The sequence below is a fragment of the Gossypium hirsutum genome, chromosome A08 (assembly GCF_007990345.1).
Source record: "Gossypium hirsutum isolate 1008001.06 chromosome A08, Gossypium_hirsutum_v2.1, whole genome shotgun sequence".
Classification (NCBI taxonomy): Eukaryota; Viridiplantae; Streptophyta; class Magnoliopsida; order Malvales; family Malvaceae; genus Gossypium; species Gossypium hirsutum.
In genome coordinates, this window is record NC_053431.1 from 937585 (window position 1) to 963187 (window position 25603).

The 25603-nt window shown below is 31.0% G+C and overlaps 4 protein-coding genes across 5 annotated transcripts; 3 read left to right on the plus strand and 1 right to left on the minus strand.

Moving 5' to 3' along the window:
- LOC107949050 (outer envelope protein 61) lies at positions 1-6359 on the plus strand. Of its 2 annotated transcripts, XM_016883757.2 has the most exons (12): positions 180-233; positions 455-550; positions 1078-1308; positions 2004-2060; positions 2283-2411; positions 2644-2721; positions 2846-2916; positions 3182-3231; positions 3329-3527; positions 4106-4670; positions 5129-5272; positions 5989-6359. In XM_016883757.2, the coding sequence occupies exons 2-12, from the start codon at positions 455-457 to the stop codon at positions 6133-6135; spliced, it is 1767 nt and encodes a 588-aa protein (XP_016739246.2). In that variant the 5' UTR covers positions 180-233; the 3' UTR covers positions 6136-6359. The 2 variants fall into 2 exon arrangements, with proteins under 2 accessions (XP_016739245.2, XP_016739246.2); XM_016883756.2 differs by having other exon boundaries at positions 1-550.
- Positions 6360-8614: 2255 nt separating this feature from the next.
- LOC107949051 (E3 ubiquitin-protein ligase RHF2A) lies at positions 8615-13055 on the plus strand. Its single transcript, XM_016883761.2, has 9 exons — positions 8615-8790; positions 9267-9398; positions 9487-9533; positions 10236-10298; positions 10385-10493; positions 10581-10978; positions 11428-11520; positions 11621-11931; positions 12793-13055. Exons 2-8 carry the CDS (start codon positions 9270-9272, stop codon positions 11928-11930), a joined length of 1149 nt encoding a protein of 382 aa, XP_016739250.2. The 5' UTR covers positions 8615-8790; positions 9267-9269; the 3' UTR covers position 11931; positions 12793-13055.
- Positions 13056-13272: 217 nt separating this feature from the next.
- Positions 13273-16568, minus strand: LOC107949052 (succinate dehydrogenase subunit 6, mitochondrial). Its single transcript, XM_016883762.2, has 3 exons — positions 16082-16568; positions 15237-15339; positions 13273-13664 (listed from the first exon to the last, which is right to left on the minus strand). The coding sequence occupies exons 1-3, from the start codon at positions 16265-16267 to the stop codon at positions 13516-13518; spliced, it is 438 nt and encodes a 145-aa protein (XP_016739251.1). The 5' UTR covers positions 16268-16568; the 3' UTR covers positions 13273-13515.
- A 2176-nt stretch (positions 16569-18744) lies between these two features.
- On the plus strand, positions 18745-21500 carry LOC107949053 (uncharacterized). Its single transcript, XM_016883763.2, has 2 exons — positions 18745-18910; positions 20730-21500. Exons 1-2 carry the CDS (start codon positions 18814-18816, stop codon positions 21281-21283), a joined length of 651 nt encoding a protein of 216 aa, XP_016739252.1. The 5' UTR covers positions 18745-18813; the 3' UTR covers positions 21284-21500.
- Positions 21501-25603: the final 4103 nt, after the last annotated feature.

Genomic DNA, 25603 nt, shown 5'->3' on the forward strand with positions numbered 1-25603 from the left:
ATAACTTTTGTTGCATTAGAAAAGAGTGTGAAACTTAACTATTAAACTATGCATTAAGTCTTAAATTATATCAAAATTAAAATAAAAGATTTAAATTTCAAATATCAACATAATAAAGGGACTAAAACCAAAATTAAACCGAAAATAAATAAAAGAAGCCGACGATGCCTCGGTGTAATTTCATCGAAGCTTAGCAAAATTTCTTTCAATTCCTTGGCCTCTATTCTTGTTTGGTGGGCGACCCTCTCTGTCTTTCTCTTTAAATACACCAAAATCCAGAATAAAACCCAACTTCCCACTTTTAAATTTTTTCTAGAACTTTTAATTTTTTAATTTTTTTACTTTTAAAACCAATTCAGACTTGTTTATATATTCTCATATTTGTTTTTTTAAAGTAATTTATTAAATTTGATCTGATAATTGTTCTGTTTTCTGAAATTAAAAATCGACAAAGATGTTCAACGGAATGATGGATCCTGAGTTGTTAAGGATCGCTCAGGAACAGATGAGTCGTATGTCACCAGCTGAGTTATCCAGGATCCAACAACAGGTTCAATTTTGTTATTAATTTTTTTAGTTGAATTTTGTTTTGATCAGAATTACAAAACCCCATGTAGGATTTAGTGAATTTGATGTATTTTTCGATCTGGGTATTTTAGTTTTTTGGAATTTATGTTGGGTTTTGGTTTTGATTTTATTTTTGATTGCTTAGGGATATACAATGTTTATATTTGCACATTTATATGATGTTCTATCTTCGAGCTTAAATTGCACGTTTTTAATGGAATCAATCGTTTTTTTTTTTTGGTTTTCTGGTGCAAAATTAACTAATCTGCTATTTTATCTGTATTTCTTGAATTTCTTCAAGAATTGGGATTGGGGAATAAAATTAATTTAGCTCATAATTCGTTAGGTTGAGTAATTAGTAATTGATTTTTAGCTGAACCAGTATAATCATTAGGCCTGTATATTTCACACATGAAAAGAGCTGAAATTGAAGAAGTAATCAGTTTATACTTTGCACTTGAGTATGCAACATTAATGGTTGCTTTTGTTGTGGATTCAACGGCATTGCAGATGATGTCTAATCCTGACTTGATGAGAATGGCCTCAGAAAGCATGAAGAACATGAGGCCAGAAGACTTGAGACAAGCTGCAGAACAGTTAAAGCACACTCGGCCTGAGGATATGGCGGAGATTGGTGAGAAAATGGCCAATGCATCGCCTGAAGGGATAGCTGCATTGCGAGCACGGGCTGATGCTCAGATCAGTTATGAATTAAGTGCAGCTGAGATGTTGAAGAATCAAGTGAGTTTTTGCCACCCAAAATCACATCATTGGTGCTGGTATTTTCACAAGATCAGATAGATAAAAATATATTTTTTAGTACATAGTTTTTAAAGAATGTGATCAGTTCACCATAGGAGCCTTGGAGCTCATAAAAAGAGCTGCAATACTCAAAGTCTTAAGTTATTGAACACAATATAAAAGCTTTGATGAGATATTATCATACTAATCGGTTGTCTTAAACCATTAAGTTGCATAACTTAAACATCAGTCAAAATATGAATACGAGTTGTATGTAAAAAGTACCATATCATTGTGTTAATCTTTAATATGTAACTATGACTCATTTGTGGAGGCAATTCTTTGCTAGAGATGTACCACTTGCAATTTGTTGTAGAACAAAACAAGACTGTCAACTGCTATTTAAGTATGTATCTAAATAACATCTGTCATATATATACACATATATAGTGGAATAAAGTAAAACTCTGACTTTCCAGAAACTATAGGTATTATAATTGTTAACTTCCTACATTGAATCTTAAGAGCTTTTCACCATGGAAGTCTTTTCAAATAAGAGTGTCTGTTAATCTTCGTCCTTAATCAAAACTTTAACCTTAATTATGGTCTGCTCTTGTTACGGTTTTGGTTTTAGTTACCATTAACCCTTATTGACTGGCATCTGACTGAATAAATGTCTATTTCAATTTTTCCAGGGGAATGAGTTTCATAAGCAAGGGAAGTTCAATAACGCCTCTGAGAAATATTTGCTTGTAAGGCAGCGATCTTATATCTTTGGTCTTTTTCTTTCTTTCTTTCTTCTTTTGTCTTTTTGGAAAGAGAAAAATGATTTCAACTTTGCACATAGTGTTTTTTTTTCCCTATTATGGGAAAATTTCTTGCTGCTTATTTTTATTTTTTAAATTTTATCACATTTTGTTTGTATTTTCTTCTCATATTAATTAAAACAATCATTTCCTCTTTCACAATCTCAGGCAAAGAAAAACCTGAAAGGAATTCCATCTGCAAAAGGAAAAACACTTTTGCTGGCATGCTCACTTAATCTCATGTCATGTTATTTGAAAACAAGGCAATATGTCGAGTGCGTAAAAGAAGGTTCTGAGGTATGAAGACTCAATGTTCTTCTTTATTGTCAATTTTTTTGGTACAATAGCTTTTGTCATAAATTATATCCTCGACTTGTACCCCATCCCAAGATAATGACATAAAATTATTTAATACCAATAGACTAGGCTACTAGTTTAATAAACAAATATATCAATAGTTTTCTAATTAGCGTTTGATTCTTTGTGATCTTGTATCTTCTTCTGGCTAAAATTATATTTTTATTTACAGGTTTTGTCTTATGATGCAAAGAACGTTAAAGCTCTTTACCGAAGAGGTCAAGCTTATAAAGAACTAGGTCAATTTGATGTGAGTTCTGTATGCATAACGGTTTTGCCAATGGTTGATGAATTGCATTTCTAGCATGTGTTCATATTCTCAATATCTGCTTGTGTTCTTTTGCTTTTGCTGATAACCTTTCTGAAAATAATAGGATGCTGTCTCGGACTTGAGAAATGCACATGAAGTTTCACCTGATGATGAAACAATCGCAGATGTCTTGAGGTATGAAATATTTTTTACTTAAGATTGTGGAAACATGGCATAAGTTTTTGTCAGCTGTTTTCATATTTGATGTTAGTTTATGCACCAACATCAGCCCGTCATGACCATCCTTGGTTAGGATGTGATAGATATATTGTGTTGACACTTGGTGTTTAGATACTCCTGGTATGCTGCTTAGTTATTAACCATTATTGATAAAATTGATGAGAACACACTTTTTTCTTGAATGCTTCATGGTAATTAGTGGTATCAATTGTTGATGCAGAGATGCTGAGGAAAGATTGGCTAGAGAAGGCAGTCATCAAGCACCCCGGGGTAAGTTCATTGTCGTTAGTTTTGCATTTTTTGGTGGCTACTATCTCTCTTATATCTCTTTGATGTTTACACTTCTGTTTTTCTCCTTATTTCACAGGAGTGGTAATTGAAGAAATAACTGAAGAAACTTTAACCACCTCTCCTGCTACTCTTCAAAGTTCATCTACTGAACATTCATCGAAACAGCCACGAGAAAGTACTGGAATCGCTAAGAGTGAGAATGAGAAAAAAGTTGCGGACTTGAGAACCAATTCTGAGTGTTTACAGGCTTTAAAGGAGGATCCAGAGGCACTCAGGTTTGTTCCATTATCACAAAATCACCTGTTAGGTGATATTCATTTGCTTAGTCTGGTAATATCATATTCTATCTTCCATGAGTGGATTATGTCGAATATATAAAAACGACTTCAATGTTGACTTAATGAACTGAACATTCAGAAACTTAAAGATCATTTATATGGAGCTTTACTCACATTGACATCGGGGCTATATATCAGTTATAAGTGTAGAAAGATATGTTTTCCTGCAAAAGCTTATCGGGTCTCTCTCTCTTAATTCCTCCTTTTTTTCGGTAATGAAATCTGTGCAGTATATGTTTATTGTAGTCACAATGATACTTGTGCACATAAATACGATTCTCTTTGATGTCCATATGTGGTGGATTGACGAGATTATGAACTTAAAGTTGAAATGGTTATTGCTGCCAGAAGCAAAACTCGGAGGGTTAAAAGGAAACAAGTGTGATATGTTTCACCCACAGAGCCAAACTCGCATCTCCACTTTTTCGAGTTCATTCATTTATGAAAGTTCATGGTTTATGTAGCAATTTTTTGTGCTCTGTTTCAATTCTCTAATTCCCCATTTTGATTAGCAGGTCATTTCAGAATTTCATTTCCAGGGCCGATCCCGACACTCTTGCTGCAATGAGTGGCAGTCAAGTTGGAGAGGTGTCACCCGACATGTTTAAAACTGCATCAAATATGATCAGCAAGATGTCACCTGAAGAGCTACAAAGAATGGTTCAATTAGCTTCTTCATTTCCTGGGGAAAACCCATATACAGGTGGATTTGGAACTGGATCTGTTCCTCCGAATGTGACTCCTGACATGCTTAAAACCGCAACTGATATGATGACCAAGATGCCAACAGAAGAGCTCCAAAAAATGTTTGAAATGGCAGCTTCTATTAAAGGAAAAGATTCTATCCCAGCATCAACAACTGTAAACAGTAGCAGGCTCGATTCAGATGCTGAGGTAACATATCCCACATCTCAAACATCATCCATCACCAGTGAAAATGTTGGTTTAGGTGAAACTGCCTCTTCTAGTTCTAGTCGTTTCCCAAATTCAATGAATGCTCAGTCAAGCTTTCCACCAACATCAACTGCTGATCTACAAGAACAGATGAGAAATCAAATGAAAGATCCAGCCATGCGGCAGGTGCGGCAAATATATTTTACATGATAGCCTTTGGTTTTATTGTTATTTGGGTTTACAATAGAGGTTATTTAATTATGATTTTTTTTTTGTTTTTTGGTCACCTAACTAATAGTAAATTTCTTTTTTCATCACTCAACTATAAAAAGTTACAAAATGGTCACCCAATTATGCAAGTTTGTCTTTTTAGTCACTAGCTGGCTGTTGTAAAAATGGAAACACCAAAAAATCCAAGATAGTTGGGTGACCACAAAAGACAAAATTGAATAGTTAAGTGACCATTTTGTAACTTTTCATAGTTAGGTTACTACTAATGTAGTTTACCCTTTATTATTTCTATTTTGCTAGCATGAATTTTTACTTTTTAATGTTGAAACTTATTTAGGCGATAGCTGATGGAATGTTATTGCATAAGCCCTCCTTTGTCTCCATTAATTGTTTGTTACTTATGAATTAACCAGATGTTTGCATCAATGATGAAAAACATGAGTCCGGAAATGATGGCAAACATGAGCGAGCAATTTGGAATGAAGCTTTCTCGGGAAGATGCTGCAAAAGCTCAACAAGCTATGTCATCCTTATCACCTGATGACTTGGATAGAATGGTACATTTATTAACCTCTTTTTACATTTTATTTTCTATTTAGGATTTGGTAAGACGTAAATCATAGAACATTTATCATCATACTTTAATTGGAAGTTTAATGGGTCTGACATGTTCTGTTCATTGAATTGTTGTCGAAGTTTTGCTGAGATTCTCTCCTAGGGTTCTCATCCTACACTTAGGAGCCTTATTTTTCTTGAAGTACCACCGCATCCTTTAGAGTTTGGGGTTTATCCGTATCCTTCTTCATAATGTTAAAATTTTGAACCTACCCGTGTCAGAAACATATCTGTATCTGCAAGGGTGGAGGAGGGGGTGCTGGCAGTGGTCTCCCCCCCCCCCAAAAAAAAAAAAACAAAATGAAAACTTTTTCTATTTAGTTCCTTTAGTTTTTAGGAAATCACAAGTTAGTATAATGGTAAAATTGCACATTGGTCCCCTAAACCAATTTCCTGGCTTTGCCATTGCGTATCTTGCTTGTATGGTAGTAGCCCTTTTTAATGGAATTGGTAAATAAGCCTACACTTTGGAGAGGTTTACCTTATCAACGCGTCTAAGATGTTCATGGCTTACCTTTTGACCATTCATCATTATTATCGTCCTTTATTAGAGAGGTTCACTGCTTTAGTCAACTATGGGGAATTTTTCTTTGTGCTAACGGTTTACATCTTTGCCTCAAAACACTAAACTTTTTTCCCCATCGGCGAATTATGGCAGATGCGTTGGGTTGATAAGATCCAAAGAGGAGCCGAAGGTGCGAAGAAAGCAAAGAACTGGTTGCTCGGGAAACCCGGTATGATCCTCGCAATATGCATGCTCATCTTAGCAGTGATTCTTCATAGGTTGGGCTTCATTGGTAGCTAGGAAGAAAAAATGGAACCAATCTCCATTTTTTTATTCTTAACAAACACCCTGGGAATTCTACCTCTAATCAAAGTTTGTGTTGGAAACTAGGCATGTTTCTTGGGTTACAAGTAAGACTTGACAATTCTCGTATCGTCTCGTGTTTACGGTTCTTTCTCTCGTATTGAAAAATTATGTTTAAAGATTTATATATATTTATATAAATTTTGACACATTATTATATAGACTTCAACTTGTTTCCGTGTATTCGAATCATGTTTTAGTTATTTTCGGTTTAGGGTTTAAATTATCAAAGGTTTAGTTTCTTAGCTGTTAATACAGTACTTTCAAGAAGTTAGGGCTCCAAAAATCATTATATAATTTTTATCATTATTTTTCAATATATTTATCATTATTTTCTGTGTATGGTTAATTTTACAAATATAGATACAATTATGTTGGAATAATTATAATTACAATTAAAAAAATTGAAATTCAAATTTTTATTATAAATCATTCAATTATAAATAAAAATTGCACATTCTGACTTCTTCAAAAAATGAAAAAAAAAATTGTTTAATTCTTTTAAAAATGATTTCTCAAATTTATAATTTAATTTCATCCCTTTTGAAATATTTTTCTAGATTTATCTTTACAAATCAGTACAAAAATAATGGAATTTAAAATTGAAATATATTCGAAAAAGTTACATATATTAATTAATTAATATTTCAAAATTAGTACTAAAATAAATCGTGACTTAATTCTAATTTGATTAATTTATTTGTAAAAATTAAAAAAATTAAGATTAAATTCGTAAAAAATTAGTTACTTATAAATAATAAAATAATATTTTAGTTACAATTTATTTAGTTTGACAATTTACACCAAATAAAATTATAAAAAAAAATAATAAATCGACCAAATAATTGACTCTGAAAAACAAAGTCAACTACTATTGTCATGGACTGCCACTTGCTGCTGTCATTTGGGCCGGCCAATTAAGAAAAAATATATTTGTGAAATATGCCACAACTTCCTTGTAAATTTATAATTTAGTCATTATATTTTTATTTTTAGAAATTAAATTTAGATCCAATTGTTAATACTGTTAAAATTATTTTATTAAATTTAGATTCATTAAATGCCATTTTTTATACATACGTTTCTATTAAGTAAATATTTTTTTATTTTAAAATGTTACACCAATAAATTTAACAGTTTAATAAAGAGTAAAAAGATTAAATTCTTAAAAATAAAACTACATAGATTAAATTTTAATTTTGTAAATATTATAGGGACCTATGATAAATTTTAACCTTTTGAAAGTTCCAAGGTTACAAGATCGGTCAAAAATAATCTTATCAAATATATACTCGTGTGAAGCGAGTCGAATATAAAATATATAAATTAAATTATTTTTAAAAAATATAAATGGATTTAAATTTAATTTGATTTGAAGATTTATTTTAATTATTTATATATTTTATAATATATAAATAATTAAAATAAATTTTAATTCGAGCTAATCCGAATCAACTCTAATTTGGAATAAAAAATTATTTAAATTTCTTTTTTTATTTAGTTTTAATTATGCTATTAACTTTAAAATTAAAAATTTGGTGTAAACAAAAAAAATTCAAAATTTATATTATTTTTTTATCTTTATAAGTAAATTTTAATAATATTAAAAATTAAAAAAAAAATTAATTTCACTTATTTTGATTATATTTATATTACAATGATTAATTCTTAAAAAAACTTTAAAAAAATAAATGATAAAAAACGAATGGTCAAAAATATTACACTCAAGCTGCCACGCTTCGGTATCACAGACTCCACAGGACCCGACCCAGCTTTGTTTTTTTCTTATTCGTTTTATTATAAATTAACCCCTTAACTGTATCCTAATTTTGATATTAGTCCTTGAAGTTATTTTTGGTAAAAAATAGACCTAAGATATCAAATTTATCTCATTTTACCAAAATTTCTAAAAAAAACTTATTTTACTAAAACAAAATGTACTGCATCTAATAAAATATCACTTTTTAATGGATGGTGTTATTTTTTGGGACTAAATTGATGGACTAGATACAGGGTTATTAGAATAGGACTAAATTGATTGGTTGAATTGGAAATCGATTGATTTATCAATTTGGATAAAGGGTTGAATCGAATTTAGAGTGAACCGTTGGAACCAAGCTAAAAAATCAGTTGAACTGATGATTGAACCAATTTTCTCTATTTAATATATTTTAATTTTTATAATATTTTTTAATAATTTATTTAATAAAATCAAATCAACAGGTTAAATCAATTGAACCAATCAAACAGAAAGCCAGTACTTTGACCTATTCAACCATTAGTCTGATTTCGAAAACATTGGTTATATACCATTTACTTTAAGGACTAATTTAGAAATTAAGATGTAATTTAAGAGTAATTCACTAATAAAACCTTTTTCTTTTTCACTTACCCCATATCTTAAACCCCACACTCTTCATTAAAATTAATCAAAAAGTCATCACTTTCATCCATTCTTCCAAAAAGAAAAAAAAAATCACTAAAGAAAAAAAAAGCCCCAAATTCAAAGTCTTCCACTTTGCCCAAATCTATACTCTTTTAGCTCCTTATTTTATTAATCGATCTGCTGGGTTGTTTTTTCTGCTTGGAGAGGTAAAGTAAATTCTGGGTATTTCTTTGATTTAATTTTCTGGGTTTCTTTTTGGTGTTTGTTTGGTGAAAAAATGGAGGTAAAGTAAATTCTGGGTGTTTCTTTGATTTTGCTTTCTGGATTTCTTTTTGGTGTTTGTTTGATGAGAAAATGAAGGTAAAGTTTAACAATTTATGGGGGAAAAGTTTGTTCTTTTAAATTTTTATGGATTATTTTTACCTCTATTATGAATTTAATGAAGTCTTTTTTTTTTAATTTTAAAGTTTTTTAAGGCTTAATTTATTATCTTTTTTTGTTAAAATTGAGTTGATCAGTGTGATGTATGTATATTGAGTGTTGATTGTATATAATGAATCGTTTGGTTCCATTTTTGTCCTCAAAAGCATGTTTTAGTTTAATTTTATATATTTTTTCAATTATAGAAAATTGGGAATTGAGATTGAAAAATTATATGCTTTGGTGTTTTTGGCCTTTATAGGTGATGGAAGATACCAAATCCGAGGCGCATTTAACCTCAGCCGCCGCTTTTGTTGAAGGTGGAATCCAGGATGCTTGTGATGATGCTTGTAGTATATGTCTAGAAGCATTCTGTGAAAGTGATCCATCCACGGTATACATATCTTTAGAATAACTATTCTCGTTTATTCGATATTTGAATGTACATTTCTTTGATCTTTGTTTGTTTTCGAGACTTACAGGTGACTGGCTGCAAGCACGAGTTCCATCTTCAATGCATTCTTGAATGGTAGTATAATCTGTTCCCGTTTTATTTTAGTTTCGTGAATAGTCAATGGCTGAATTGTATGTTTTCTAGCTTGAATATGGCCCTATTTGCTTTTTGTTATAAACCAGTCGGGGACATGACTTGGGTTATTACTGAGTAAAATACCTGAATCTTGCATTCTTGAATGGTAGTATTATCCATTCTCATTTTATCCTAGTTTCGTGATATAATTCTTATCAGCATATGTGAATAGTAAATGGCTGAATTGTATGTTTTCGAGCTTGAAGGTGGCCCTATCTGCGGTAAAAGTACCATGGAGGTCTTTGTACTAGGTGTCAAATTGCATTTTGCCCCCTCGATTCAAAAAATGGGCAAATTAGCTCCTGTATGTTAAATCAAAGCCCAAACTGATCATTATATTAAACATTTCATCATTTTTTACCGTTAAAAACTGGTTCTTGTACGTCAATATAAGGTGCAAATGGTATACTATGTGTAATTGTTTGGTTATTTTGTCAACCATACCAGTTTTTAATGGGATGGAATTTTTGACAGAAAGAACCAGTTTACTCTTTGATCTAACGTATAGGGATAAAGCTATACATTTTTTTAAAAGAAGGGCCAAAATGCAATCTGACTCCTAAAAGTATTATCAAGTAAAATACCTGAATCTACCTGACTTTTAAATCTGGGATATGTTGTTTTACTATTTTGATCTTGCAGGTGTCAAAGGAGTTCTCAATGCCCCATGTGTTGGCAGCCAATTAGCCTGAAAGATCCTACCAGGTTGGTATTTCATCAATTTATTAATGTTTGAGATTTATCTTTTCCATGTATATTACATGCGAATGATTTTCTCTTTGCTTTGGCAGCCAGGAACTGCTCGAGGCTGTGGAACGGGAAAGGAGTTTTAGGTTCAATCCCTCTAGAAATGCAACCATATTTCGTCATCCAACTCTGGGGGATTTTGAACTACAGCATGTTTGTATTTCTTAGCATCATCATTTTATGATCGATAAATTGAATCGAACCCTAACCATTCTCATAGAGGGTTGGTTTTAATTGCAGTTGCCGGTCGGGGTCAATGATGCTGAGCTCGAGGAGCGCATAATTCAGCACTTGGCTGCTGCTGCTGCAATGGGGCGAGCACACCATATTTCGAGAAGGGAAGCTCTGAGGAATAGGTCATCAGCTCAAGGTCGTCGTCCACAGTACTTGGTCTTTTCTCATTCGAATGATGAACCCTCCTCGACTGGTCCCATATCTTCATTATCTCCAACTCAAAGTGAAGGAGAACCGGCCTCTCCGATCACCGTTGGATCACCCTCTTTTCCTGCAAGAACAGCTGGGGGAGAATCTCCGGCATCAATTACTCTACCCTCTGTCCAAGCCAATCAGCAGCCTGCCTCGGCATCTAGCTCCAGCATTCTTTTGGTCAATGATCGAGGGAATTCCTCGAACACTAGGTACTTGCTATTCTCTAACTCGATTCTCCTTGCTTTTTCGTTTATTAGGCAGTTAGAACACATTTTCAGCCTTTTTTTTGGCAAAAGTATCATGGAGGCCCTTGTACTAGGATTCACATTGAATTTTGGCCCCTCTACTCAAAAAAAGGGCAAATTAGTCCCTATTTGTTAAATCAAAGAGTAAATTTGTCATCTTGTTAAAAATTTCATTCACTTCTACTATTAAAAACTGGTTCTTGTACGTCGGCATGAAGTACATGTGACACGTCACTTGTAATAGAAATGGATGAAAGTTTTAGCAGAAATGACCAGTTTGCTCTTTGATCCAATGTATAGGGATTAAGTTGCCCTTTTTTGGGTAAAGAAGCAAAATGCAATATGATACCTAGTACAAGGGTCTCTATGATATTTTTACCTTCTTTATTACAATAACATCTTCTATTTTACAGGACGTCGCCTAATAGTCAAGATAGCGCCGGACCTTCAGAATTCCAATCATTTTCCGAGTCGCTAAAGTCACGGTTCAATGCCGTTTCAACGAGGTATCTGTCATACGGGGACATTCAAGGTTTTAACTAGTGTGATGATATTTTGAATTTTTTTTTCTTTGCATGATTTATTATAAATGCGCATTCTTTTTAGATACAAAGAGTCAATTTCGAGGAGTACGAGGGGGTGGAAGGAGAGATTCTTCTCTCGCAACACTTCCATGGCAGATATTGGTTCCGAAGTAAGGAGAGAGGTTAATGCCGGCATTGCAACAGTCTCTCGCATGATGGAACGTCTAGAAACCCGAGACAATGGAACCAACCCTCCTACCGTAACAACTAGTTTGGAGAACAGTTCTAATCAGGAACCAAATCGCTGTCAGATATCAGACACGAGTGAAGAAGCTCCTTTGCCCGACATCAGTGCCGAAGCTTCACATGCTTTAAGTTCAGCTTCCAAATAAGGTGTTGAAATTTTGCTTTAGATTTCAATATCTGCATATGGATTGATCTTTTATGTGGTATACCTTTCTATCTAAAGATGCTAGAAATTGACAATTGCTATGATATTGGTTCATGTGCTTATCATTTTCTCTGTAAAAGTAGAAGTATTACTAGGAGTTTTGTTGCATTTTGGCTCCTATACTCAAAAAATGGGTAAATTTGTCCCTGTACATTAAATCACATAGCAAATTGGTCTTTATGTTAAAAATTCTATCCATTTTTACTATTAAAAGTTGGTCATTGTACGTCAACATAAGATACACATGACATGTCACGTGTCATTTTTAGGTTATTTTGTCAATCATGTCAGTTTCTAATAGAAAGAACCGATTTGATTCTGGATTTAACATGGAATGACTAATTTGCTATTTTTTTCTAGTAGAGGGGGCAAAATACACGCCGACTTCTAGTACAGGGCTTTCATGGTTCTTTTACCTTATTTTCTCTTATAATATATACTCTTAAATATTTAGTATTTCATATATGGTTATTTGATTTTGATCTCTTAGTCTTATCATACAAAGATGCTTTGCTTTGTATTGTTGTCTCATATAAAGGATTTATTGGCAAATTGGTTTGTTTAACTATGCCCCAATTTCCAGAGAGGTAATTAAAAAGTTTTTTTTTTTGTCAATTTACCCCTTCCCTTCCGAATTGAGACATGACCTTTCAAGAAATACGGTATTTCGTTGTTGTATATATGTTTTCGAACATATATATTTTATCCGACATCTGCACTCGAGTCTAAATAACATAGGTGATTGTTTCTTGATGTTGCATCTGTGATTCTTAATGAACCAAATGTTTCCTTTTTCTTTTCAGATATGTTTTTGAAGGATGTATTCCGAATACATGGAATAGAAACAGTTGGTGACTGGGAACTTATTCAGAATAAAAAGATGCTGAATAAAAGTAAATAAAGTTATAATTATTCAGAAGTTAGGGAATCAGCAGATTTATGTAAATGTATAATTTTGACTGTTTATTTTATAATTTATAAGCCCTTTACTGTTAGGTGCTCCATACTGTTGAAGATAATGACAAATTTTGAATACTTGAATGAGCTTTTACAAAAGATTATAACATTTTGAACTATGATCTGAATTTGACAATATCTTTTATACTTTTATCTCTGAATTTGACAATTATTTTTCATACAAAGTTATGAATGAAATTTAATTGATTAGTGCTTGCCGTATGGCAAAGAAATAAACAAATGGTGACCTGCCAAGAATACTGAAACTATTTTCAATAATTGCCTTATCAAAATGGACACAAATGAAAGCTTGAAAACATTGCAAATAATGATAGAACTGCATCAAATTTATTCAAAGCACTGTAATGTAAACAACTGGTTCCATCAAGTTGCTTCCAAAAGGGAAAAAAAAGTAAACTCCAAATCCTTCAAACTCAGATGCGAAAGTTTATAACAAAAGCCAAAGCATTGGACCAAACGTTATGTTTTCGACATGCCGCCATTATTTAACCAAATGGAAAGCGAGTCCAGGTGCTGCTTTCGACATCACAAAAAGTTCTTTTTAAAGATCACCTCCGGCACTTGTTTTCCCACCAATCCATAAATTTGGCTTGTGCAGCCATTGTGTCCAACCTGTAGAGTTGATAAGCGTGATTTGCGATTTCTTGTCCAAATGTCCAACCAAAAACGGCTCCTCCTACGAAAGACAGTCCAGCACCTAACAGAAAAATAAGGGTTGAGAAAGCTTAAAGTAACTTCCATTTGTATTATGACATTAGTCGAACCAAGTTCTATTACCAACTTATAACAGCAGAAAACTTGCAACCTAAAAGTTATTTTGTTTCGTGTTCTTGTCTCCAGAAAATCCATGTTGAGAAGCTTAAAATAACTTCCCTTTGTCTCATAACATTAGTCGAACCAGACTTCTGACACCGCCTTAAAATAGCAGAAAACTAAGAACCTAGCATGTTCTTTTTAATGCACGAAAGTTAATTTTCTTCCAAGTCTTTACATGTTATTGTATTCAGAAAACCAGGCTAAACTGTATTTACTCCTTCAATTTTATCTGTTTCTATAAACCGTAAGCTGTGGAACAAGCCGGACCATCCTAGTACTACTAGTGCCTTGAAACCAGCAAAGAAAGATACTGGTAAGACCTAGATAGGCCAAGAAGACACACAAAAACATACAACAAACTAAAGAGATTCAGTTAACGTGGAGAATACTGAAAACACGAGAGATCATGAGTGCTGTCAAGGCCAGCACATTAACACTAGATAACAGAAGTGCCTCAGACCCTTCCGGGTGAGGCCTATTCGATCAGGCACATGACTGGTGAACCAACATGTGCTTACCTGTAAGGCAATAGGCATAAAAAAAAGGCCCACCTGATTGAAATTCTCCTTCATTCTTTTATTTTCACTTTTTCGTTGGAAATCTACCTTTATTCATCCTAGTACTAGTCTCGATATTTGAGTGTTCAACTATAAACATGGACCATAAGGAAATCATGCATATTGACTAGTAAAAAAAATGCATATTACGTAGATAAAGTAGACCACACTTCAGAGTTTATTATATGTCTTAAAGCTTATAATACGCACATATAGACAGGTGCATATATTGCACTTTTTTTTGTGCCTTACGCCATTGACAACACTGGGGATCACGAATCATTGTGAATGGTAAAACGGTTGGGCACTTACCGTTGCCTTATGAACTTCCTTGACTACCTATCGGGAAGCATAACTGAATTCCTTGTACTGTAATATATTCATATCAGCAGTAAAAGTACCATGGAGGCCTCTAGTAGCCAGATTGCTTTTTGCTCCTTCTACTAAAAGAGGGCAAATTAGTTCCTGTATGTTAGATCAAAGAACAAATTGGTCCTTTCTTTTAAAAATTTCATCCATTTGTATTGTTAAAACTGGTGTGACTGACAAAATAACAAAACAATGACATGCGACATGCCACGTGTAACTCATGCTGATGTACAAGTACCAGTTTTAAAAGTAGAAATGGATGAAATGTTTAACACAAAGACCAATTTGCCTTTTGATCTAACGTACATGGTACGTTCATTTTTTGAGTAGAGAGGGCAAAATGCAATCCAACTTCTACCACAACGGCCTCCATGGTACTTTTATCTCATACCAGCTTAATTATGACACACTCCCCTAACTATTAAAGGAACCGAGACTTTGATATTCAGACCAAACCAGATTTCGACAATTTCATCATTATGAAACAAAAACACATATGCAAACAAAGAGAATAAGCAGTATACTACCATGTAAACTCTTCGAGTATTTCCAGGCAAAACCTGCAGTTGTGATAGCTCCGATTGCACTTCCGTATAAGGCGATGTTGGCTGCTTCCCTGGCAGTCTTCAACTGAAACAATAACCAGCATATGGTTATACCTTATGGAGATAATATTCAATATTTTAACAATAACCTCTAAATCCCCCTAATAAACTTTAAAATCAATTAACAAAAAACTCCCATTTTCACTATTAGTTTCAAGATTCAACATCTTAAGATAAATAAGATAAAATCACAAAGGGTAATACTGTGTTCATATCGAAATAATGAAATTTACAAGCTTCGCAAATTAGGAAAAACCCATTAGTTCTAATATATAAACTCCCATGATGATAAAACCATTCAACAAGAACAAGAACAGTCAAAACAATAATAAAATTTGAATTTCTCCCAATATGCTTAATACATCATTTGGTCCCTGAATTAAAAATAATAAAAATTCAAACCTAATATATTAGCAATTAAATTTAATCAAATCAACCCTAAACCAGAATTAAACACTAAAAACCAACAGGAAAAAACAATCAAAAACGAAAAAGGAAGCAGTAAAAAAGGACTAATTTTGCTACAATCTAAACTAAATCAAAGAAACCCAATGCGAAAAAACAGTAGGAAAAATAAACTAATTCGACACGAAAATAAAATCGCATAGGGTACCAGTAAAAACTATTAAAATAGATGAAAAAACCTAAACTTGAATTAAAGGAACTGTAACACGAAAAAAGAAATATGAACTAAACAAAGAAACCCGGTACAGAAAACCCATAAAAAAAACACAAAAATTAACAGAGAAGGGGAGGAAATGATTTACGATGGGTCCATGCACCGGATCAGAAGCGATGAACTCGTTAACATCGGATTCAGACCATGAAGGAAGGGACTGTTCACGGCCGATGTATCTTGAATAGACATTAGTGAACGGAAATCGATCGGCCCAGAATTCTTTGTATTCATCCCATTGCTTTCTCAAGAACGACTTTGATGATGAATCTTCCATTTTTTTTTCCCTCACCTCTTAAAAAAATCGAATTAATTGAACTCTCGCTTTCTCTCAGTCGAGATTATTTCCCTCTGCCTTTTTACCTTAAAATGGACGTTTGAGGGTTTGGGTAGGGTACAATGGCGGCTTGGGCCGTTTTGGTGCACTCACCAATCCTATTTTTACGTGTCAATTTTTTCTCTAACCATAAAATTGTGTTTATTAAGTTTTTTTTTTCGAGAAAATAAAAATAATTAATTAATTATTGGAATAATATAATTTTTTTGTCAAAATACTATGAGAGGTGCGTGAAAATTATAAATTAATATGGCAAATTGATGAGTTAGGTTTTAAAATGTTGCATCTAGTATGTCTGAAATGGATAGAAAATTTCGAGACTTCCAAATCAGTAACTGACATGTCGATTTGTGATTCTCTTGGCATGTCATATCTGTGTAAAGGGGTAGAGAAGATTTTGCATTAAAGTGAAAAAGAAAAATCCGAGTGTTGTGGTGAAAAAAAATTGAGAGTGAAGAGAAGGACAAAAGGAGAGGAAATTAATAGAGTTAAGATAATTTTACCTATAGGAGGAGGAGCCATATTTTTATAAGTTCTGAATCATATCTAATCCTTTTAAGATAATATATAAAATTACTTATAGCTCCTCCCCAACCCATAAATAAGAAGATAATGTGCTTTAGCGCATTCGAATCCATATCCTCCTGCATTGACAACAATACTCATGTCATTCGAGCTAAGACTCAATTGGCAAAAAATTATAAACTTTATACATAATTAATGGGTTATCATTGTATTAATTGGTGAAACTAAGGGGTTTTTTTTTTCTTGTGATCGAAGTTAGAATAGGCAAGTTCCAAGAAAAAAGTTAATAAAACTTTATAACGTAATTATATTATGGTTTTATAGCTTACGAATAAAATAAAATGACATTATGAGAATTTAGATAGCAAGGTTTGAATTTATGAAATATGATTGGTTTGAAATGGTTGTATGGTTTAAGGTTAAGGTACATATTAATACAATGCTTTATACATGTTTTGTGCAGAGAAAAATGGTCACGATTATTCAAACTATGAAAAAGATAAGAACTAAACAACAATGGGAGGTTGTTAACATTTTGGTAAAAAATTAAGAAATTATATGAACGATTATGTTGTTGCCCACATAATTGTTGTGAACATCATTATGCAAGAGTTAATTTGGTCATATTATATTGGTTTCAGGTGAGAAATTCAAAAATATTGTTATCTTAGAGAAACATTTATATACATCGAACATAAAATTAGGTTGGATAGTCTATGGTTGATGGTATCTTCTAACAAAAGAAAAAGAAGAAGATGGTATGAGATCTTAATAGAAGAATTTGTGAAGGTCATCGTAAAAAAAATGCAAAGAGAACTTTCCAATTGATTACATATAACCATATCTGTAGTAGAAATCCAAATCCTCCTTACTGTTCATGGAAGAGGAATTTATATATAGATGTCGACTCTATTCCTAAATTTTGTAAGGAGATTAATCCAAATGATGGAGGTGCATAAGATTACGGGTTTATATAATTAAGGGAAGGAAATCATGGTGTAAGGTTTGAAAAATATATTATCTTGTATGAAAAAATCTGATTTTGTTATTATATGAAGTTGGTGTTTTTATTATATTAATATTTTGTATTAATGCGAAATTCGAACTTATTTTTTGAAATATTATTATTTTGGGTTGCTATCGTTCAAGTTGATTTTTAGTTCAAGTCAATTTTGTGTTTGGATAATTTTTAGTCCAAATCATTTTGGGTTCATACCATTTGGATTAGGCTCGGGTCATTAAAAGTTCAAATCATTTTGGGTCCTAGACACTTCTATATCTAGATCTTTTTAAGCTACCATTTTAATTTTCAACCATTTCGGATTTAACTCATTTTGATTTCAATTCTATTTAAATTCGAGTTTACATTGTTGACATTTTATTATCAAATCGAGTTACTATAATTGAAGTTCTAGTTCAACAAATCAAAATTTCAAATTTGGGTCAAAATCCACGAGTCACAAGCATTATGTGAAGGCAAGTGAGGTCATGCAGTGGCATTGGTGTCCCTAAAAAATGATAGATTTATCATTTAGCCCCTTAAAATTTTATAAAATTACATATTAGTATGATAATAAAATTACACTTTTAACCCCTAAATTTTTAATTAATCTATTTTAACTCCCCTAAAACAACTTTTTGCCTTCCCCAAAATCACAAGTAGAAGTTGCTTCTCATACATCAAGGGATGGAAATGCCAACGAAACCAATAGAATCTTATTTCCCAACCTTTGAAGAAATAATTGCCCAATAAAAAAGCATATTATTAGGATAAAATTAAAGAAACAAGAAAAAATAAAGAATAATTCTATTGAAAGAAAACAAAAGATGAAGAAATCTCCTGTCTGATTGTTTTGTGTGTATATATAACAACCAACAAAAATATAGATTTTTATAAGATATTGATTTTAAAAAATAGATTTAAAACCCAAGGGGATTAAATTGAATAATAATAAGACATCATGGACTCGAAGCCAAATGTTGTGTTCGAAGAGTTTCAGGTGCCCACTGATTGGGTTCGTGAGGTTGCAGACGACACCTTAATTGCATATCTACCAGGTCTTGTTTCTTTTCCCAATTTTTCATGATTTATTTAGTTTTATTGTTATTATTATGATAAAAGTATAGTAAAGAGGTTTTTATTAGGAGTTGGATTGTATACTATCTCTTAATTGAAAAATGGATAAATTAATTTCTTCTTGTACGTTAGATTAAATAATAAATTAATCAGGGGCAAATGTAGAAATTTTTTTTAGGGTAATATTGAATTATAAAATTTGAGATGTGAAATATAAATTTATGATTTTATAATTTTTAAAGGATTAAATAGAATTTATTTTTTATTTGTTAGGGGCTAAAATGTAATTTTTCTTATATTAATTTTTAGTTTGATAATTGATAGGGGGAATTTTCAATTCTAAGGGTGACCAGGGCTCTTACTTGCCTCTTGTTTCTGCTATTGAAATTGATATTTTTATTAAAAATTTCATCTATTTTTATTGTTAAAAAATTATTCATGTACGACAGCATGAGATACACATGGCACACCACGGGTCATTGTTTGGTTATTCTATTAGTCGTGCTAATTTTTAACAATGGAAATGGATAAAATTTTTAACAAGAAAGACCTATTTGTAGTTTGATTTAATGTACAGGGACTAATTTGACTATTTTTTAGTAGAAGGGACAAAATATAATTTGACACCTAGTATAAGGGCCCCACAGTATTTTTACTCTTATTATTACATATATTTTCCAAAAATAATTACTTTTTATTATTTAAAATGTTTTTTATGTACTTTCCAATTTTTAAAATTTTAGTATTGACCAAAATAATAGCAGTAAAACCTGTTTGATTAGATTCAATTACTAGTCTTACATTATGCTTATAGTTGTAGTTGTAGATTTAATCCATATTTTTCAATTGAATTATTCAATTACCTATACTTTTTAGAAAATTAAAAATTTAGTCTTCACACAAATGATTGTAGTTAATCCTTAAGCTAGATTTTGAAAACAACATAACTTAATGAATTTCACAAAAATTATATATGCTTAACACAGGAACTAATAGCTTAATTTAACCTAATCCCGAAACATTCCACAAAAACCATACTTTTAAAAGAAATGGATTTACCGATGAGGCATTAACATCATTAGCGTAGGTCGAGACTTTGAGTCTTTAAATATTCAAGTTCCAATCCCACCATATATAATTATTATGTATGACTCTCCAGTCCCATTATATGTAGTTACTATAGTTTAATTATGCTCGATTATATTCTAATTCTTCATCTGTTTACTTTTGTATTAATTTGATTTTTCTTCATAGTTATTTTAAATGGAATCATTTTGTCATGGTTATCTAAACCAGGGTTAGACTGGAAACTAGTTGGGGCAATAGGCTAGAGAGAGATTTTAGATCGGTTGAATCGAGAATTAGTATGAATTGATTCAACCAAGCTAAAAAATCTGTTAAATCGATGATTGAACCGATTAAATCAATTTTTAATAATATTATTTTTAATAATTTATTTAATTAAACCGATTGGACTAAATGGAATGACGAATTGATAGTTTCATTGAATAAAAAAGCAATCCTAAAAAGCTTCATTTCAAACAAAATGTACATTTAAAAAAATTAATTTCAGCCGATTGAGCCTTAACTCGATTGGTATGAATATTGTTGTCAACGCAAGAGGACATAAATTCGAGTGAGCCATCCTCATATTTATGGGTTAAGAAAAGACTATAGATAATTTTGAATATTGTCTTAAAAATAATAGTTATGATAAAAAACTATAAAAATATTATTAAAAGAAATTCAATCCAAAAAAGTTAAATTTATCAAGAGGAAATTTTTTTTCTCATTGAACAGGGTTTAAGAAGGAGCAAGTTAAAGTTCACATAACCAGTGGAGGATTGTTGAGAATATATGGAGAACGTTCACTCGGTGGCAACAAAATCAGCCGATTTTCTAAAGAATTCTCATTACCATCAAACTGTGATTTATCCAAAATCAGAGCTAATTTCAGTGACGGCATGCTCCGCGTTAAATTCCCCAAATCCACCATCCAAGCCGATCAAAGTCAACAAGCAAAAACATCTCCAGATCCAGGTCCAGAAGCTCCGCCGTCGATGGCGGCTCCACCACCTGCAGGTTATGCTGATGCCGCATTTAAACAAGACGACGCCGTTCAGCAAGCTCCTCCCACGGCGGATCTAAAGCCACACGCGGGTGATGATGATATTGATACTTCAAAGAAACGAAAAGATGCCGTTGAACAACAAGTTCCTCCTAGGACGGGGATTGAAACGGCGGCTAAGGGACTGACTCGTTCGAGAAAAATTGTTTTGGCTGTTTTATCGGTTGTGGTAATTGCTGTTTATGTTAAAAATGTTTTTAGGTCTATGAAGAACGAGTATAATTAATTAACCCCAATTTAAATCTGAACCTTAAAGTCAAATATTCAACTTTATACCTAAATCTTGAATTTAATCTTTTAATTTAGAATTCAAGGTTTAAGTTCAAGTTCGAAGTTCAGATTAAAAAAAATTATTAAAATTATATATTGATTATATAAAAAAATTTATTTAAATATTATTAAATAATTAGAAATAAATATAAGATCACATGATGTCATTATTTCGTACCATCATTTCTCTTTAAAAATTATTACAATATATATTAGATCAAGGATAGATATGTTGAAAGTTACTTTCAAGTTAGACTAACACGTAAGTATTTTTGTTACCTTCTCGAAAGATATGCTTAAATGAATTAAAAGTAATAAATTGCGACAGTAATAGATTTTAGTTTATATACTTTGATTTGATCAATTTTAGTTTATAGACTTTTTGAATTAGTCAATTTTAGTATTTGTCTAAATAATAGTGGTTAAATTCATTAGTTAAATTTAATTATTAGTTTTATACTATATGTACGGTTATAGATTTAGGGTGTGTTCTCCATTACTTTTGGGATGAACTTTTTTCTAAAAAAGGTGTTTTTCTCTTAAAAGCAATGAAGAACACATATTATTGGGGCAACTTTTTTAACTTTTGAGATGAGCTTTTTTAGAGATGAAAAAGCAGTAAATTTTAGCTTTTTCAGCCAAAAAGCACTTTTGGCTATTATTTTATCTTTTTAACCTTACTTTTTGACTTAAAATGTGTTTGATGCTATTATTTTGTGTTCTCTTTCTTGGTTATTTAATATGAGTTTTACAAATGTGTTAAAAGCATTAATTAAAAATAAAAAATATTTTTTAAAATAATACAATTGTGTCAATATCTAATTACAAATATTGAATTATTATATTTGAATATTTAAATATAGTTTATATATTCTAATTAAATTTAATAAATAATTAATATTAATTACTTAGAAATATTTAAAATTAATATTATATATTAAAATATTAACAATAAGTTATAATAATTTTTTTTATATTTTTACTAAAATATCATAATATTAACTAATTTGAACATTATTTAAATACATATTTGTTACTTTATAATATCATGTCTAAAATGGACATTTTACTTTTCAAAAGCAATATCAAACACTTAAATTTTTCCAAAGCACTTCTTAAAACTACTTCTCAAAAGCACTTTTACACAGCACTTTTCAAAAGCAATGAAGAACTGGCCCTTAGTCCATATTCTCCAATTGGATCATTGTTAGACGATATACTTTTAAAATTTAAAAATTTAGTCTTAACACAAATGACAATCATTAATCCATTAACTGATTTATTTTGCAATTAATATAAGAAAATAACAAATTAATATAGCACTACACTTATAATAACATGTTTGTTGCATCGTATTTTAGAAATAACAGAATTTAATTTAATGAATTCATCAATTATTGTTTGATCAGAATTTAGACTTAAATAATATTAAAGACTATATCAATAGGCATAAATCGAATAATTGTAGTAATATTCTATTCCAAGATTTCCAAATCTAAAAGCCCAAAATTGAAATTAAAACTGAATTTTAATTTGAAAAATCTTATTATAATTTTTGATCATATCTGCTCATTTTGACATAATATCTAAAACTATCAATAGCTCATTCCCAACCTATAAATAGGAGGATAGTGCGTTTCAGCGCACTCGAACCCATATCCTTTTATATTAGCAATAATACCCATATCAATAAAATTAAGAGTGAATCGAAAAAATAAATCTTTAACTTTATTAAATATATATTATTGTGGCATATGTTGTTCAACATTAAATTTGACTAAACAGAATGATTGAATTTAAAATTTAATAAGAAAATAAGAATATTTAATTTACATTTCAAAACTTTATGAAAAATTTGACCGCATATTTTGACATAAAATTATTGGGTATAAAGGGAATTAATTAATTAAATTATTCTTAAATTCATGCTATCTTTTGTCAGCTATTATTCCTTTTCCGTTATAGAACTCCTTTATAAAAAATGCTTCGCAACGTGTTTTTCCTTTCTTTGGTTCCTTTTGTTAATACAGTGTACATAAGAGAGGACATCAATGAGGAGATTAAGGTGGAGTGAAATTCAGTCGAGTTCGAAAGTCGGAATAACGATACGAGAATTAATTAATTGAAAAATATTTAATTATAGTTAAAAAATGGGTAAAGAAACAATGGTTAATATATAGATAGGTATTTGGATTTGGTAATTTATATTTGTTTGGTATTTAAATATTTTTTTAGACTTAACTGGTACCTAAATTTGGAGACTGTAAGGGCCCCTTTGGATAGGCGGTGCATTTATCTACGGTTAGTGTAAAAAAGTAGCGGCAATGAGATTAAATATTATAGCGTAAAGCAAAAGAAAAAAAAAACTAAACATACCGCACCGAAAATAATGTACATTCAAAGTGGCCCTAAGTCAACTTAATACTTTCTTTTAAATGCTTGACTAATAACGTTAGAATAAGTTGGCGTTGCACTAATAACCAATAGCATGATGACATACAACCATTACTATTGGTCGTCAGTGTCATATCAACATTAATCAACGTATTTTAATACTATTAGTCAGGTGCTTAAAAAACACTAAGTTGACTTATAATTTCCAAATTTAATTACTGGTTAGGTTAAAAAAAACAATTTAAATACTAAATAGATATAAATTACCAAATTTTTGATACCTTTATATATATTAACCCAAAAATAAATTTATCGAAAACACATTTATACAATTTCATCATAATTTCTTAAAAGAATATATTACATAATATTTTCATCCAATACAATAAAAAACAACTAAAAGTATCAATTATTCCATTTATATAAACTAAATAATTTATATTAAAAAACTTTATCTTTATTTACATTTGGCATTTCTAAGTTGAAAAAGTGCTAAGATTTCCCTTTCATCAAATATTCTATGTTAGCGTTGTTCTTCTCTAATTGTCTAGAAACTTCACAAATTGGAGAATATTTAGATGCTAAATTGTGCACATGTGTTACTTCTTTATATTCTTTGCCTATTTCCTTAGGGTTCAAATCATCCAACAAACCCAATAATTAATTCTCTGCATTCTGTAGGTCTGTCCATTAAGAGATAAATATTGATCATAAATTTTAAAACTGCTCTATATCCAAAATGAGAATCGAAACCATATTTAGAAAAAATATATCCTAAACTAAAATTATAACTATTATATATATACTAAACTCTGAAACTTTATATATATATATGCACAAATCAACTATAATAAAAATTAAGTATTACATAAGGATATCCGAAACTATATTTAAAAAAATAACTCACAACTATTTATTTGACGGAGTTCACAAAAAAAAATTGTTTAGAGTGAAAATACATATTTTCAATAGTAAAGAAATTAAAAAAAAATAAAAGAAAGAGGCTAATATGGTATACTAAGTATTTGAGTTTGACTTCAATATTTAAATTGACACATGAATTTTCTCAAATTGATACTTGAGGTTTTTTTTTTGTTCCAATTAACAAACTAAGTTTGGTTTAAATGTTCAGATTGGTATATAAGAACGGTTAGATCCAATCTCTTGATCCCCATGGAAAGGAAAAAGAATTACACATGAACATTGGTATATAAGTACGGTTAGATCCAATCTCTTGATCCCCATTGAAAGGAAAAAGAATTACACATTCTTCTTTCTGAGAAGGGAGCATTAAGAAAATCCTATTGATTATATCTTTCTTCGAACCTTCGAAAAAAGAATGAAAAAAAAGAAGCTCGAATGGTACAATCCCTCCATACCCCAAAATAAAAGGAGAGATCTCGTAGTTATTAATCTATGAAAATACGTTGTTAGGTGCTTCATTTTATTTTATCATTAAGGCCAAACCTAAACATGTGTTCAAGAGATCGCTACCCATACATTGATAAGGAATGTACGGATTATCGAAATTAGAGGAGAGGTGATGATCTCCCTTGAAACCATCCAAATCGCATAAATGAATAGAAAATTAGATATACATTACATCGAGTCAAATATTCACTAGGTCACATTTCTTTGGCTGGGTATTAAATTCAATTTTGAAGCTAAACTCATGTGTCAAATAATATAATAATCCAATTAAAATTGGTCAAATTAAAATATAGGGACTAATCCACCAAAATGTATACCACAAGGACCTTTCTTAAATTTTACCAAAAAAGGAAAAGTAAGTAAACATTTGCCAGCGAATGAGAGAGAATCAGATGCCTTACTGTATTGGGCCCAACTTTGGGCCTTTATATACACTTACTACCCTTTTCTA

What these genes read in the sequence shown, in the direction of transcription:
- LOC107949050 (XM_016883756.2), top strand. Translation starts at nt 455, where the DNA reads ATGTTCAACGGAATGATGGATCCTGAGTTGTTAAGGATCGCTCAGGAA. An exon ending in GCGTAAAAGAAGGTTCTGAG is followed by an intron (nt 2,412 to 2,643) that starts GTATGAAGACTC and finishes TTTTATTTACAG; the next exon opens with GTTTTGTCTTATGATGCAAA. An exon ending in CTGATGACTTGGATAGAATG is followed by an intron (nt 5,273 to 5,988) that starts GTACATTTATTA and finishes GAATTATGGCAG; the next exon opens with ATGCGTTGGGTTGATAAGAT.
- LOC107949051 (XM_016883761.2), top strand. Translation starts at nt 9,270, where the DNA reads ATGGAAGATACCAAATCCGAGGCGCATTTAACCTCAGCCGCCGCTTTT. An exon ending in CTTCAATGCATTCTTGAATG is followed by an intron (nt 9,534 to 10,235) that starts GTAGTATAATCT and finishes TTGATCTTGCAG; the next exon opens with GTGTCAAAGGAGTTCTCAAT. An exon ending in GGGAATTCCTCGAACACTAG is followed by an intron (nt 10,979 to 11,427) that starts GTACTTGCTATT and finishes TCTATTTTACAG; the next exon opens with GACGTCGCCTAATAGTCAAG.
- LOC107949052 (XM_016883762.2), bottom strand. Translation starts at nt 16,267, where the DNA reads ATGGAAGATTCATCATCAAAGTCGTTCTTGAGAAAGCAATGGGATGAA. An exon ending in ATCCGGTGCATGGACCCATC is followed by an intron (nt 15,340 to 16,081) that starts GTAAATCATTTC and finishes TTATTGTTTCAG; the next exon opens with TTGAAGACTGCCAGGGAAGC. An exon ending in ATACTCGAAGAGTTTACATG is followed by an intron (nt 13,665 to 15,236) that starts GTAGTATACTGC and finishes TTTTTCTGTTAG; the next exon opens with GTGCTGGACTGTCTTTCGTA.
- LOC107949053 (XM_016883763.2), top strand. Translation starts at nt 18,814, where the DNA reads ATGGACTCGAAGCCAAATGTTGTGTTCGAAGAGTTTCAGGTGCCCACT. An exon ending in CTTAATTGCATATCTACCAG is followed by an intron (nt 18,911 to 20,729) that starts GTCTTGTTTCTT and finishes CTCATTGAACAG; the next exon opens with GGTTTAAGAAGGAGCAAGTT.